The following is a 17,069-nucleotide window of genomic DNA, read 5'->3' on the forward strand; positions in this document are numbered from 1 at the left end:
GGCTGCTAAGACAAAGTCAGCTCCATGCAAGCTAACGGAGTTTATGTGGCATTTGTGTGACAGACTGTACACGAAAGCACAGAAGTATGGTTCCAGTCACCACCGAGCTGGGTGCATTGTTAGTAGCCACCAGCGCTCATTGTGTGTGACTTAAATAATCCGGTCTGATCAGGAACAGCTGAGAGAGTTTCATTTCAACCAGTGGGAATGACCTCCATGTCTCCAGCTCTGTTTAGTACTTTTCTAGTTTAGCTGAGGGCAGATCTGTTTTGCTGTTATTTATAACTCATTTAAGACCACACCAAACCATTTCAGTGAAGTACTAACCCAATGAAAGAAGAAATAATGACAAAAATGTGTTTTAATAGTGTTTTTAGATGTGAAAAGAGATGAAGTATATTAATACAAAATAATAAAGGTGTTGTCAGCAAAACTTTGTAGTTATGATTCCTTAGGATTAGAGCTACTTTTCTAATTCATTTCTTATGTAATCTATGTTGCAACTATGCAGTGTGTTTTCAGTATTTGGCTCAGCTCCAACAACATGTGTTTAAGATCTCATGTGTGAAGGACACCCTTACTGCCACAGTCACAGCAAATGGCTTTCCTGTCTTTCAGTCTGCTTTCCATTCTGACCACTTTCAGTCCACTTATTCTATTCTGAGCATGTGTCACACAGGGCTCACTGTGCTGAAGTTAACATCAGTCATTTGCCACTGTGAAGGAAATGGGACCTTTTGAATTCTCAGCAAGGAAACCAGACTCCCATTCTGCTTTGCTTTGTGAAGGAGCTGGAGGGTTAAAAGGTCATGCTGCTTCTCTTCTTCCTCTTCCTTCAAGTTCAGTCAACCAGAAGTTATACCTCAAGTTTTAAAAAAAAAAAAAAAATTTAGTTATTCTTTTTATCTGGTAGAACATAAATCCTTATTTATGATGCTACAGCTAAACTGCCCATTAAACCTGTACTCTGGCTTAGTAATTTAGAGAAGAACTTTAAATCTAAGCCTCCCTTTTGTGATATATTGGTAACTTAGAAAAAATATGCTGTAACATTTTATATTTTTCTGTCATTTGGGCCTGAATTAATCTTTATTTAGAAAAAGTGGGGGAAATGACAATTTGCCTCTTGCTGAATGGTTCACCAAGTAACATCACGGTAACTGATTACACACAAGATATTTTAATGACATTAAATATCAAGAAAATATTTGTATGGACACCCTCAGATAAGAATTGTTTTTAGTGTCAGCCTGTACAATATTTAGATATTTTGTGTTTTGCATGTTTTCTGTCTTAATTGATTGACTCATTCATTCATTTATTTGCTTAACTACTTAATCCAATTGAGGGTCATATGGAGGCTGGAGCCTATCCCAGCAATCACTGGGCGAGAGGCAGGGTACACCCGGGACAGGTCGCCAGTCCATCGCAGGGCCTGTTTTCTGTCTTCTGTGGAAATATTCAGGCTACTGATAGTCAGTATACCAGAATACTTGCCCCACTTTACTCAAAGATGCCACCAGGTGCAGATGTCTGATAGAGAGTTACAGAAAACACCTGATTGCAGGTGAATTGTTCAGCAAATATAACTTTTTCGGTCTCATCGTGATTTAAAAAGGAAAAAAAAATCTTTTAAACATCAATTCAAAAGCAATGTTAGGATTTTCAGTTTAATATTATAATAATTATCATTATTATTTATTCATTTATTATCAGTACCAGCAGTCTTTGGGTGAGAGGCAGGGTACACCTTGGACAAGTCGTCAGTCCATTGCAGGGCTAACACAAAGAGACAAACAGCCATTCACTCTCACAATTTAGATTAACCAATTAACCTAACATGTGGAAGGTGGGAGGAACCTATGCATGCATGGGGAGAACTGTTGTAGTGTAGGACAAACAAGGACCCAAGTGCAGATTGGATGTGGATACTAGGACAGGTTTATTGTTCTCCTGGGCAGAATGGTAGGTGGCCAGGCAGGCAGGTTGGCGGGCAGGCAGGCAGGTTGGCGGGCAGGCAGGCAAGAATCATGCACTGGTGACAGAACAGACAGTTGTGTAACAAGCAGTTTAAATTCTTAAGCAGAAATGCTGCAATGGCCGAGAGCTGTTACCACAGATGAAACAACAATCAGGCGATGACTGGTGAACTGAGCTGGCCTTTTATCTTGCTGCTGCTGCTGATTACCCGATGAGAACCTGGTGTGGACTTGATTGCCAGGGAAACAGGCACACCCACTGCAGCACAGGTCAGAGCAGGAACCACAACAGTACCCCCCCCTCCACGGGAGCCACCAGGCGACCGAAACTTCTCCGGATGAGCACGACGAAAACCCCGGACCAGAGAGGCATCCAGAATAAATGAGCGCGGAACCCAGGCACGCTCCTCAGGACCATACCCCTCCCAGTCCACCAGAAACTGGAAGCCACGACCCCGACGCCGCACATCCAGGAGACGCCGGACAGAATAGGCAGGGCGACCCGCCACAAGCCGGGCGGGAGGAGGGGGTCTGGAAGGAGGGACGAGAGGACTAGAGGAAACAGGCTTGAGTTGGGAGACATGGAAAGAAGGGTGGACTCTCATGGAACTGGGGAGTTTCAGTTTGACCACGGTGGGATTAATGATCCGCTCAACCTCAAAAGGACCCAAAAAGCGGGGGGCCAACTTCTTGGCATCAGTACGCAATGGAATGTTCTTTGCTGATAACCAAACCTTTTGGCCAGGTGCGTAATGGGGTCCAGGAGTCCGATGACGATCCGCCATGCGGCGGGTACGTACGGAGGCATGAAGGAGCGCAGTTCGAGCCTTCCTCCAAATCCGTCGGCAGCGGCGGATGTGTAGCTGGACCGACGGCACAGAAACCTCCACCTCCTGTGCTGGAAACAGGGGCGGCTGATATCCCAGGGAGCATTCGAAAGGTGATAAGCCTGAAGCAGAAGAGGTAAGGGAGTTGTGAGCATACTCTACCCAGTCCAGATGGTCACACCAGGAGGAGGGGTTGGACTCAGCCACACATCTCAGGGCAGTTTCCAGATCCTGATTAGACCTCTCAGCCTGGCCATTGGTCTGGGGATGGAAACCAGACGACAGGCTCACAGTGGCCCCGAGTGAGTGACAAAACGACTTCCATACCTGGGATGTAAATTGGGGTCCTCTGTCTGATACTATGTCTGTGGGCAGACCATGGAGCCGAAAGACATGATGAACAAGTAAGTTGGCTGTCTCCTTGGCAGTAGGAAGTTTGGGAAGGGCAATAAAGTGAACAGCTTTGGAAAAGCGATCAACAACTGTGAGGATGGTGGTGTTACCTCTTGAGGCTGGAAGACCAGTGACGAAGTCCAGAGCAATGTGCGACCAGGGTCTGCTTGGAACAGGTAATGGACGAAGAAATCCCGCAGGTGGCTGATGCGATGACTTACTGCGTGCACACGTCGTACAGGCTGCAACAAACTCCCGGACATCTTTATCCATTGCGGGCCACCAGAATCTGCGTCTCAGAAAAGAAAGTGTTCGCACCGAACCAGGGTGGCATGCTAGGCGGGAGGAATGTCCCCACTGGAGGACTTGGGAACGTACAGAATTGGGGACATAAAGGCGGTTACGGGGACCTGTGCCAGGGTCAGGCTGTTGGGCCTCTCTAACCCTGTCCTCCACCTCCCAGGAAACAGCGGCTACAACACAGGTTGCAGGTAAGATGGTATCAGGTGAAACTGCAGTCTTGGGTGGAAATTGGCGAGAGAGAGAGTCCGGTTTCTGGTTTTTGGACCCAGGTCTGTATGACAGCGTGAAGTGGAATCGATTGAAGAAAAGAGACCAACGGGCCTGTCGGGGATTCATTTGTCTAGCAGACTGTAGGTATTCCAGGTTCTTATGGTCAGTCCAGATGAGGAATGGCACTTTGGATCCCTCCAACCAATGGCGCCACTGCTCCAGGGCGAGTTTGATGGCTAAGAGTTCCCTATCACCGACATGGTAGTTCTGCTCAGCTGGTGTTAGACGTCGAGAGAAAAAGGCACAAGGATGTAACTTCTGAGACTCTGGGGATCATTGGGACAAGACAGCTCCAACGCCGACATCTGAAGCATCAACCTCCACCACAAATTGATGGTTGAGATCAGGGTGGAGGAGGACAGGAGCAGTGGTGAATAGATCCTTTAACTTGACAAAAGCCTGAGCCGCCGGCTCAGACCAGACAAATGGGACTGTAGGCGATGGAAGTCTTGTCAGGGGAGCTGCGATGCGGCTATAATTGCGAATGAATCTGCGATAAAAATTAGCAAAACCCAAGAAACGTTGCAGCTGCTTGACAGAAGTTGGGACTGGCCATTCGGTAACAGCTTTGACCTTCTCAGGATCTGCCCACTCTCAAAAATGTATCCGAGAAAAGAAACAGTGTTCTTATGAAAATCACACTTCTCGGCCTTAACGAATAGGCGATTCTCCAGAAGTCTCTGCAGGACTTGTCGGACATGTTGTATATGTTCGGTGAGGTTGTGGGAAAAGACGAGGATATCGTCTAAATAGACGAAAACAAAACGGTTCAGGAAGTCTCTCAGCACATCATTAACTAAGGCTTGGAAAACAGCAGGGGCATTACAAAGTCCAAAAGGCATGACTCGATACTCAAAATGGCCGAGTGGGGTCTTGAAGGCTGTCTTCCACTCATCTCCCTCTTTTATCCTGACCAGATGATATGCGTTGCGGAGATCTAGCTTTGTGAAGATTGTTGAGCCATGAAGAGAGTTGAAGGCAGACTCAAGTGGCAGAGGATACTTATTCTTTATGGTTATAGCATTTAATCTCCGGTAGTCAATACAAGGCCGAAGAGAACCATCCTTCTTAGAGACAAAGAAAAAACCTGCGCCAACAGGGGAAGAAGAAGGTCTAATTAAACCAGCAGCCAGCGAATCCGAAATATATTTCTCCATGGCCTCAGTCTCTGGCTTAGAAAGATTGTACAGATGACTGGCTGGCAACGGAGCCCCAGGTAACAAGTCTATGGCGCAGTCATATGGTCGGTGAGGAGGAAGAGAAAGGGCCCTCTCTTTACTGAACACCTCAGCGAGGTCATGGTAGGCTAGAGGAATGTCTGACAAATCCTTAGAAGTGGGACAATGACTGGTAGTGGTTATACCAGATGGGACGGCAGAGTGAAGACAAGTTGCATGACAATAAGAACTCCAGTTAATAATCCTCCCAGTAGTCCAATCCAGATGGGGATTGTGTAATGATAACCAGGGGTGTCCTAAAACCAGGGGTGAATTTGGTGAGTTTACAACAAAGAAACTAATAAACTCCTGGTGATTTCCCGAAACAATTTGTTTAACCGGAACAGACTCTTGGGTGATGGAGTAAAGAATGCTACCATCCAGAGCCCGGGCAGAAACAGGAGGGAAGAGAGACTCCAGGTCTAGATTAATCCTTGCAGCCCATTCCTTGTCAATAAAGTTTGCTTCAGCTCCAGAATCCACTAAAGCCTGTACTGGATGAGAGAAACCCTTGACATATAGCACCGCTGAAATGAGTGTCTTTGTGTGGGGAATTACCTTTGGAGTGGTGGTCGTCAGTACTCCCACAGCTACTGACGACCCAGATCTTTTGGCCGTTCTGTGCAGACAGCTCTCTGGTGTCCTGGTCTTCCACAATAAAAACAAACGCCGGTGTCCCTCCTCCTCTGTCGTTCCTCCGTGGACAGATGAGCTCGGCCCAGCTGCATGGGCTCCTCGGACTGTGTTGTGCTAGGAAGGGAAGGGCGGACCGCTCCGATGGTGGAGCCGGGAAAATACAGCTCAGAACGAGTCTGCCGCTCTCTGTCTCTCTCCCGTAAGCGGTTGTCCAGCCTTATTGAGAGGGAAACCAGGTCGTCCAGGGAATCTGATGCATCACGGGTGGCAAGCTCATCCTTAAGCCGGCTGCTTAAACCATTTGTGAAGATTCCACAAAGAGCCTGATCATTCCAGCCCGAATCCGCAGCCGCAGTCCTGAAATCCACAGCAAACTTAGCAACACTCATTTTTCCTTGTCGGAGATTAATCAGCCGCTTAACGGCATCGCCCCCTCTCACTGGATGGTCAAACACCTTCATCTCATCCATAAAAGCTGGATAAGACATGTGCCTGAAACCCTGCCGTTCAAACGCTGCTTCTGCCCATGACAAAGCCTTGCCCTCCAGAAGTCCGATGACGTAGGAGATCTTGGATTTGTCACTGGCATAAGTGATGGGCTTCTGGTCAAACACAAGTGAGCATTGGAGTAAGAACCCTCTACATTTACCCAGATCCCCGGCATAAGGTTTGGGGTCCGGGATGTGTGTCTCTCTTACCGGGGTGGCAGAAGCGGTAGGATGCCTGGATGAGTCAGGAACCTGTTGCTGATCGGGAGCAGGCTGTACCAGACCAGCCACATGACTGGTGAGTTGAGACAACTGCGTAAGGATGGTGTGGTAATTCTGGTCCAAAGTTAGAAGCATCTGCTCATGTCGAGCTAAGTGAGCATTCTGACCGGATAGGGCTTGCTGAAGTTGTCCGGCGGCGCCTTCTGGGTTAGAATCTGCTGGATCCATACCTGATGGCCTGATTGTTCTGTTGTAGTGTAGGACAAACAAGGACCCAAGTGCAGATTGGATGTGGATACTAGGACAGGTTTATTGTTCTCCTGGGCAGAATGGTAGGTGGCCAGGCAGGCAGGTTGGCGGGCAGGCAGGCTGGTTGGCGGGCAGGCAGGCAGGTTGGCGGGCAGGCAGGCAGGTTGACGGGCAGGCAGGCAAGAATCATGCACTGGTGACAGAACAGACAGTTGTGTAACAAGCAGTTTAAATTCTTAAGCAGAAATGCTGCAATGGCCGAGAGCTGTTACCACAGATGAAACAACAATCAGGCGATGACTGGTGAACTGAGCTGGCCTTTTATCTTGCTGCTGCTGCTGATTACCCGATGAGAACCTGGTGTGGACTTGATTGCCAGGGAAACAGGCACACCCACTGCAGCACAGGTCAGAGCAGGAACCACAACAAGAACCTGTAAACTCCACACAGAAAAGCCACAGATAGCGCCTCCACCCTGCCAAGGCTTGAACCAACCTTCTTGCTGTGAGGCCACAGTGCTAACTACTATACCACTGTTATTATTATTATTATTATTATTATTATTATTATTATTATTATTATTATTATTATTATTATTATTATTATTAATAATAATAATAATAATAATAATAATAATAATATCATATGGCAATTTTTAGTGAAAGAATTAAAAAAATAAAATAAATATAAATACTGAAACGTGCTGTATGACAGAGATGAGATGAACAAATTGAGACTGTGTTCTTCTGTGCAGTTATTTGTGTCATATGCACCAGAAAAAGGGCAACTTTGTTTATAATACTGGAACAATTGCAAAACAAATAAAAAAGGAATTGGAAAACAAACAAACAAAAACACACACCCACCAAAAAATAAATAAAATAAATAAATACACGAACACCACCACCACCAAAAAAAACCCTGACAAAAACAAACAAACAAACAAACAAAAAAAAAACCCCACAATAAACTAAGGATAAACAAATGTTTGCTAAACATATGGCTGTGGTAGGATTGCTGCAATTTTTTGTTCCCAAAACAATTGAGTGTTTAGCATTGGCCTGTTAGATAGATAGATAGATAGATAGATAGATAGATAGATAGATAGATAGATAGATAAAATGACAGACAGACAGACAGACAGACAGACAGATAGATAGATAGATAGATAGATAGATAGATAGATAGATAGATAGATAGATAGATAGATAGATAGATAGATAGATAGATAGATAGATAGATAGATAAAAATATAATACTTACCTACAAGTCTACTCTTTCAGAGGCTTGAATGCTATTAAGACAAATCAAGACTCTGTTTAGCAGTTCTAAACCATTCAATCAGGCAAAAATGGGAAAGTCAAGTATATAATCTGTATAAAGGCTGATCTGTTAAGCAGAATAAAATGATACTTACGGCTTGAAGGCTTTAGCTTCCAGGTTTTACAGTATACAAATATGATAAAATATCACCATGAAAAAAGCAAGTGGTGCCTCAGAAAGCATCCCAAGAACAGTTGAGAAGCATGCTACATGATGTTTTCTGTGGTAAGTAGTGAATCCAGTAGAAAGTAGTAATCCAGAGTCCAGAGAATACAGCCCTGGTTACAGTTGTTCGTTTGAGACAAGACTGAAGCTGAACCATACAGATTTTCTTTAAATAAGACTCTTGGTCACATATTATCCAGCCATTACATATCTTCCATCACATTTTTCGTGGAAGTGCACATGGTCTATTACCACCATGATGACATCAACAGCTATTACAAGAGTCATCGCTCATGAAAACAAATCAACTAAAAAGACTGCAACAAAATTAGGATGCTCTCTATAAATAGAATAGGCCAGTGCTGCTTGTATGCTTTTAAATAACCTGTATGAAAAAAAAAAAAATTCTTTTAAACAAACAGGAAAGTAGCAGAAAGGAGGAGTCATCACTTCCTGTGTTGGGAACCTCAATTTCTAGGAAATGCTCTTTCTTTGAAACCTTGAATGCATTCAGCATCATGCAAAACTTTAAAGGCCCATAAAATTGTGTTGGGTGATTCACTGAAAACAGCTTCCTGGAAAGCAGTTGTAAGGTATGATTAAAATTACTATTCACAGTGTCAGTCCTGGGGTGGCACTGACAATCCTGCTTGTCTTATGTGTTTACTTGGCTCCATCAGAATAATAGTATTGATTGTATGTTTTAGAGTAGGTGATTGCAGAGAGAAAAAAAACTGATATTGGGTGGGCAATCAGTGCACACCCATCTTAAAAAAGCAGCACACTTAAACAATGATAAGGGAGGTCTTTCATAAGTCTGGTGGAAATTGGGGGCCTCCCTAACCAAAAGAACCTCAAGGAAAACAAACGTAACAGCACATAGCAGGGTGAATCTATGGATTTGTGATTATATTAGATAAATGTTAACTTCACAGAACTACTTCACATAATTTCAATGATCCATTTTTTATATTTTGAGTCTTGATGATCATGTTTAATTGATCAAAACATATAAATTTAAGAGGAGTTCTCTAAAAGTTGAGTCAATGTTATTATTATTTCATTAAATTAATTTATGAGCCATAATCTCCAAGTGCAGAAAAACAACCAAGACAAATACAAGACAACACAGAAACTGAGTTTGCATGCATCAGAAAAAAAAGCCAAGTTAAAGGAGAGGAAAACAAGCCAAGAATGAAGTATTAATTCATGCTAAAGCTGGCAGCACATAGGCAGCCATCATAGACAAACTGATAGAGAATAGCTGATCACAACAAGCAAGTGGTCATTAATGTGGAACTAATATGGGAATACAGAACGAGCAGGCTGGTGATTGTGGTGCCTTGTTACTGTGAATAGTAGGAGAGGCTGAAGTTAGGGTATGTGGGAGTGACACGAGTTAGATCTTATCATTCAGACCACATTCAGAGCAAGTGTGGGCCACATATGGCCAAGTTCTTTCAGCTCTCTTCTTGGCTGCATTTTAGGCTACATTTTAAGACCCAACCAACGTCCCTGGTGTAAGCAGTTCATGTTCAGTCCAGTTGCAGTGCAGCCTTTGAAAAAGAGACATTTTGATCTTTGCAGACATGCAGTTATTCTGCATTTAAAAACATGTTTTATTAATGGATGTGAACTGATGACCATAACACCATCCCTTTGGGATTAGATCACCTCTGATGGATGGTAATACCATGTGGGAACTGGTGGAAGTACTTATCCTGTTTTGTAATCTGGATTAAAGCTTGGCCTAGGAATACCTTTTTTCCATTCTTTTTGTTACAATATCAAAATAATTCAAAAGGTGAAATATCCTGCCCATGCTGGAGTGCAAAACACATTAAATGTAAGGAGCTTTGACAAACAAGGCAAATATGGAATGAAGAAAACTATTCATCCATGGTCCTTTTTTTATTTTAAAGCAACCAAGTGTTTCTTTATTGCACACACTGCCCACTGTGTTTTTATATCCACATGAATAAACTAAGGACCATAGCTGATGGTTCCAGACAACAAAAAATCACAAGGTTATCATGCAGAGAGGTTGAGTCTGGGGAAATCTTTGCAGCTTTTGTGGCAAATGGACATCCCACCAATAATATATGGAAGCTTGCATTTTCCAGATCCAGTGTGCGTGCTGTATTTCTTTCTGTTTACCTGGAAAACATTACAATAACATATAGTCATTGTAATCCTGACTCGTATGCATTACAAATCTTAGACAAACGTTTTGTCATAATCCTCTCGAATGCCTACAACCCCGGACTATCCAAGTGTTCTGAAATGTACCCTTCATCAGTCATAATATCATCTTGCTGAGTTTATGTGATTTCAAGCACAACCCTACATAAAGCCGCATACTGAAAGCTGCTCTTATTATATTTTATTTGTAATGTTGTATTCTGTGTGCTCTTTGAGTGCACCTGTATTTTCTCTTTTTCCTTATCCTCTTGTGAACCTCCAAATGAGAAGCAAGTTCTAAATTTTTCTGCAGAAGAACCTCCAGAAGCTTCATATCAGCTGCACAAACATTATACTGCACCCAGAGAGGAGACATATCCTGTTATAATCACCTCTGGACAGCAGAAGAAAAGCTGTCAGTAAAATGTTTGTACATGTTGTGTAACATTTGTGTCTATTCATTGCTGCATGCAAAAGAATATATCACTTTTGTTGGTAAAGTCAAGGTTTTATTCAACATTTAAAGGCACCACATGGCGCTAAGAATTCATTAAAAGTTGCTTTTTCAAAGTGTTGTGTTTATATGATACCCAAGCTAACCACACCACCTCGCAGCTATATGTAGTGTCTGTATGCACTGTATATTTTCCTTAAAAATCTGATCCATTCTCTAAAAATGCTTTGTTTTCTGTTTACAGCTATACATGTATTTTTTCCTTGGATGGTAGTTTCATGATAATTGCAGAGAAATAAAAAAAAAAAGTATTACAATAGACAGTGGAATGATTGTTCTCAATCAGTGTTTTATTTTACTTAAAAAAGTGAAAGACATTTGAGTGGACACACAATATATTATCCATAGGAAATAAGAAGTGATGAAGATACATTGAAATATACAAAAAATGGCTCAACATTGAATACTGATTTAAAAAAAAAAAAAAAAAAAAAGGAAAAAGAAACATCCCCACACTGCTCTGTTTCAACAACAACTTGTATGCTTGAGATCCAGTCTGGATAAAAAAAAAACAAAAAAAAAAACATAAGTGCATGGGTCAATAAGAAGAGTAAGTTAGAAAGCAACACTAGCTGACCCGTAGACAACAATCCTCATTGGTATTTCAATGTAACACAAAAACGCTAAGTTCCTATTCTACAAGAACTTTTGTATTCATTTGATTCCTTTACAAGAGTATAAACATGTACACTGACATCAAACGTTTCTAACTGCAACTACTTTGACGTCATTTCCACAGTCGTTGCATCGTTGCCTCCGTTAACGTCGTAATCACCCACTGGGCCACTGACCAGGACCTTCATACGCTCAGGGAAATCGTCGAATTTGGGGGAGAGCAAGAAATCGTATACGAGGGCTGCTGCCACACCGCCACACATCGGACCCACCCAGTACACCTATAACAGAGAAGACTGATGAGCTTCTGGATGGAGTCATGTGGAAACTGTCACTTTATTCTCAAAAATGTACAAGATTGACGCAAAGGATGGTTCAAACGCTTTACTTTAGTCAATGTCTTGGCTTGAAGTGAAAAACAGAAGGCTATAACTGATTAACATGTGCAGGTGGATTCATGCGTCATGGAGTCATCTGGTTTGGAGTTATTGAATTATTTAAGCTTGGAAAATAACATGCATGCAGGGTTGCATGAGGTAAGTGTACAGAGCATGTGCTTTTCCCCTTCTGACTTACCCAGTGGTTTGTAAAATCGTTCAGGATCAAAGCTGGACCGAAGGAGCGAGCAGGATTGATGCCACAGCCTGTGTGGCTGATCTGTAATCACCAGCAAAGAGACAACAGAAGAGAATGTCTTCAGCTACATACATGGTGCATGCATGAAATTCAGTGACTCTGAGTGCTTTGTCATGTTTGCTGCTGGTTCATTACGCAAAATGATCTAATCCTAAGTAAAGATTGCACCGTTTTAGGCATGATTGTATAGTACAACTTACAGCTGCCAAATGTCCCAAGCAGACCGAGAGGCCAATGGCCAGGGGTGCTGAGCCGGTGACATCACGCCGCCTTTTATCAGTGACTGCAATAACACACAGCACCAGCTGGAAGGTTGCCAAGAGCTCTATGCCCACGCCTTGGCTGGGAGTGACACTGCTCAGCTGTGAGAGTTTGGAAGAAATGCAAAACAACAGCACTCTGTCAGTTTATGTCAATTAGATGGATAGTTTCCTATTACCACTAATTACCATCTAGCAGGCACTTGCATTGCCCAGTAAGTCTGACTGTGATTTGGTGGTGAGATGCCCAAGTGTCACTTTGGTTAGACAGTTAGAAATTATCAGGCTATGCCTATCACTTGTTGTTAGGTCAGAAAAAAAAAAACTCTTGGTAACTGTAACAAATAGATTTAGTATGTTTGCATGCAAAACACAAATTGAATGAGAAAAATAAAAGATATTTCAAGGGGGGAGACACTGCATTCTTTTATCTTCAATTTGATGCAATTGTAGTGAAGTGTGGTTTACTTATGCCCCATCAATAATTAACAGTAAGAACCACGTTTTCAAAAACCAACGTAGCTTGCACTAATTCAAAACTTAAATCCTCACAGATGCTTCAGTTGTGGCTGTTGGAAAACCTGACTTTAGATGCACCCTTTTGCATCACATTGCAATGTAATCTGAGTACGATTGAACGATCTCTGCATTTTCTAATAGCTCACAATGTGGCTGTGCTTCGTCAACGACACCTAAATGCAAAAATTTACTTACAGAGTTGAGTCCCAGAGCAGAAATGCCACTTGCACGTGTTCCATACAAAATGCCACTGGCCAGAGCTGAACCCAGCATTTGAGCCACTATGTACATAACTGCCTTGAACACGCTGATCTGGCAACTTGCAAGCATCCCGAGGGTCACTGCAGGATTTAGGTGGGCTCCACTGATATGACCTAAACTTTGGGCCAGCGTTGCAATGGCCAGTCCAAAAGCCAAAGACACTTTCACCTCCTGCTCTGGACTGCTGTTGCCAGGGTGCCCAAGAGCTGTGGAGATGCTGAGAAAAATGAAAAGGGTCATGCCAACCAGTTCGGCCAACACGGCCCTCCAGAATTCCTTGCTCTTGAACTCTCTCATGGTGGTGGCTGTCCGGCTGGGATCTTGAGCTGGTCCTCTTCAAAGTGTGGGTACTCGTAAACAACAGCAACAGGCTGTATATATAAGGCCTGTGCTGATAATGGTCAGTGGGTGGGCTTTGAAAAAAAAACTGAAAGAGAGGGCCACATTGAATTAATGAGAAATCCAAAAGACTGGTCTATCACATCCCTCCCTCTGTTTCCTCACCCTCCCTCCTCCTCTCCCTGTCCTCCAGCACCTCTCCCACTACCTCCCACTGCTACACTCTCTGGTCTTTGGACTTTTTGTGAGTAACAGAGCTGGGTCTTTAAATAGCTGCATCTCGATACATAATTTTCCTCACATTCAAAGCATGCAAAGCTTTGCAGCACTAATGGAAAGTTGTTAGTGAAAAAAGTATGTTAGCTCTAATTCAGGTGAATTTAAGCATTTAAGGTTCAGTTTAGCCAAGTTGTTGCTTTAGCCACAAAATTATAGCTTTCCTGTGGAGTCAATGCAATGGATCACTGACAGCACAGGAAGAGAATCAGATAAAAGAGAGACAACTCCCAGCATTTCAGGTCTCACCCTTCTTTTCACTGGCCAGTATTTTAACCTTTTACAAGCCCACTCAAGCAGCATCCCACATACCAGGTCGGATGTTCTCTATAAGCGAGAGGAAATATACTATCTCTATCATTTTCAGATTTTTATTTCTAATGGTTGGAGCATCAGTAATTCATTAACTGGAAGGATGTTCTCTACATAACTATTACCTATATTGTTGAGCAAGGACTGAAACATTAACTCTGTGAACTGAACTGCCTGTTGCACCTGGACCCCAACCCATGGACATTTACAACAAGACACCATCTATTCTCTTTCTCAGCTGCTTACTTTATCTGCCTTTTTCAAAAACTATTTCTGATTATTTTTTATCTCTTTATTTTATCTTCTCATTAGGTCCAGTGCTGACTGTATCTCTTAAGCATCAAAGACAGATGAGGGAAAGTCTTTCCTTAAACAAACGTATTACCCTTTAATTATTAACTGTTCCAGCTTGTACTCTTACAAGCTTGTCCCATATTTAGTGTGCTGGAAGAGTCACCGGAGAGTGTGACAGAGCCAAATGCAAAAGCATTGCTTAAAGATGTCTTGCAGAACAAGGAATTATGCTGTCAGACCTTGATGACTAATGCAAAGCTGTGTGTGCATGAAGGAAATTGATCATATTTCAGGAATTTGCGTCTTTCATGAGTGTGTTGAGTTATTAAGCAAGGGTTGCACCAGACGACTGCTGCAATTTTTGGTTTTATATGCATAATTTGCTGAATTAAAATTACTAACAGCCAAAAATGGAAAAGTTTCAGTAAATGTCATGGAACTGTCAATGATGCAATTATGACTGGCTTCAGTGGAAGTAAAGGCACAGTGTGAAGATTTCATAGAGTATAATGTCAAACCTTAACCCATAATGTGTGATTGCTTTGCATATAAGTGCATTTCTTCTAAAACGTTGTGAGGGAAATTCTAAATGTACTTGCAATTGGTTTGACCACAGGGATGCAAACAGTTACGACATTTCAGTCTCATTGTGGTTGTTTGGTTCAGCGTGCTGGAAGCCAGAATGCCAGTAGAGGATGGAGCCATAGCATAACATACCAGGTCTGTCTCTTACCTGTGTCCACTAATAATAATAGCTTCTGCTGGTTTCTCTCTGTATAAAATAATTTTTATAAAAATAAGTTTAGATTTTGAAAATGATCTTAAAACATATCAAAGCCCCTTTACATAAATGTGATTTAATACAAAAAAAAAATCCAACTATGATGAAGATTTTATATTTTAACAATAGATGCTTTTTCCAGTATAACTGCTCTGAAATGTAAACTTCTATCAGTAAAATGAAAGAAAGCAGTGAGCAAATGAACATTTTCCACATTTATTCCATGACTGCCAGCTGCAATCATATATAATATAGTCAAAATGTCATGAGAGTCACATAACTGCAGCTCTGACAGTAACCTGCTTATGTTGGCATTAAAGAAGCAGCAGAGCTGACCGTGCTGGACAGGTTTACGTTATGGCTCAAACTACACCCTTTATTAAAACCTACTACATGAAATTATTGTGACTAAGGACTTGACTGGATACACAGCTGTCAGTTCCCCAGTCTCCCCACTGAGAATTGCCTAATCTCTCTGATATGGAAGAAAAATGAACCTTTATTTTTAGAAGTGAGAAAAATGTTATTGGTCTTGTGTTAACCAGGACAATCACAAGAAAAAAATGTGAAAAATGTAGCTGCACAAACAAAACTGTTTTGCCTCCGTATCATTGTTTAAATGGACGTTTTTCCTATCAGAGACGTGTAAGGAATGTGATTAGGAGGAATGGATTCCAAGAAGTTGTCAAAGACAACCAGAGTTGCTGACCTGTCGTAAATAACTTGCTAAACGTGTTAACTTGACAACATTTAGGATAGTTCTGAAAATGTGCAACCACTTTTAATCTGTCACCGTTTGCCATCGCGTTTAACCAGCAAGCACAAATGTTCAAATATAGAACCGGATGTACTTCAATACAGGAGCATTTCTTAAAGCATTTCCTCTAGTAGATATTGGTAGATGGATACCAGCACTTGAGCAAAACGTTCCAGGACAGGTGTTGCCTGACTCATCTGAGAAATAGAATCACAACGAAAGCATAAAATGCAATGTGTGCATGTAAGAATGGTGAAAATGTGACCCTAGCTGGAGGAGTGCGATGTCCCTTAAGCAAATTAAATATGATGCATTTGGATCACTTCTGCTTGCTGTCAGGCTCGGCATTAAACGGGCTAGAAATTGGAACTTGCAGCTTTGCAGCCTCGAGTGAACGTGGCATGGTGGCTGGAGAGAGATCTACTAAATAATTCAATAATTACAGTCTGTCACATCTCATTTGAAATATGAAATGAAATGAAAATGAAAATGAAAATGAAATGAAAAATATCAGCATACTTTTTATACAGTATGTTAGTATTCTCTGTATTTTAAGATTTTTATTTATTTATTTATTTATTTATCTATTTATTGCAAAAAAAAAAAGGAATTAAAATATATATTGATTTTGCATATTATTGCTTTCAGTTATGTGGAGAACCCTGTGATGGACTGGCGAGCTGTCCAGGGTGTACCCTGCCTTACCCCCAAAAGACTGCTGGGATAGGCTCCAGCTTCCTCGCGACCTTTCATCAGACTGAGCGATTAGGATAATGAATGAACGAATGACTTATATGTACATGTCTCTGTAATAGGTGATGGTGGATGGAAAGGAGAATGTATGAATCTGTCAGAGGACATATTTTGCTGATCTATTATTAAAGGAATATGGAGATTTAATCTGTATGTTATATGATTAAATTTGTGGTGACTTAGGTTGAGTAACTGATTAAAATACATGCCCCCAATGCCCCGATGTTGGAATATTAGAATACATATACTTACATGAATATATAAAAGTACAAAGTTGATTCTTTTAGATAAAAAAAATCCACTTCATTAAAATAGAAAAATGAATTCTTTTCTTTTGAAAATATATTATATTATATTATATTATATTATATTATATTATATTATATTATATTATATTATATTATATTATATTATATTATATTATATTATATTTAGCTTAGTGTGTGGTCTGCCAAGACCTTGCCCAAAATTAACTTCTCTTACTTAGATATTTCACAAA

At 41.6% G+C, this 17,069-nt stretch overlaps 1 protein-coding gene across 1 annotated transcript; it reads right to left on the reverse strand.

Annotated features, from left to right (window-relative positions):
* Positions 1–11,036: 11,036 nt before the first annotated feature.
* Positions 11,037–13,388, reverse strand: LOC306758866 (aquaporin FA-CHIP-like). Its single transcript, XM_079244287.1, has 4 exons — positions 12,993–13,388; positions 12,219–12,380; positions 11,959–12,039; positions 11,037–11,663 (listed from the first exon to the last, which is right to left on the reverse strand). The coding sequence occupies exons 1-4, from the start codon at positions 13,353–13,355 to the stop codon at positions 11,484–11,486; spliced, it is 786 nt and encodes a 261-aa protein (XP_079100413.1). The 5' UTR covers positions 13,356–13,388; the 3' UTR covers positions 11,037–11,483.
* Positions 13,389–17,069: the final 3,681 nt, after the last annotated feature.

Source organism: Telmatherina bonti, assembly GCF_933228915.1.
Source record: "Telmatherina bonti genome assembly, chromosome: 7".
In the NCBI taxonomy this organism is placed as follows: domain Eukaryota; kingdom Metazoa; phylum Chordata; class Actinopteri; order Atheriniformes; family Telmatherinidae; genus Telmatherina; species Telmatherina bonti.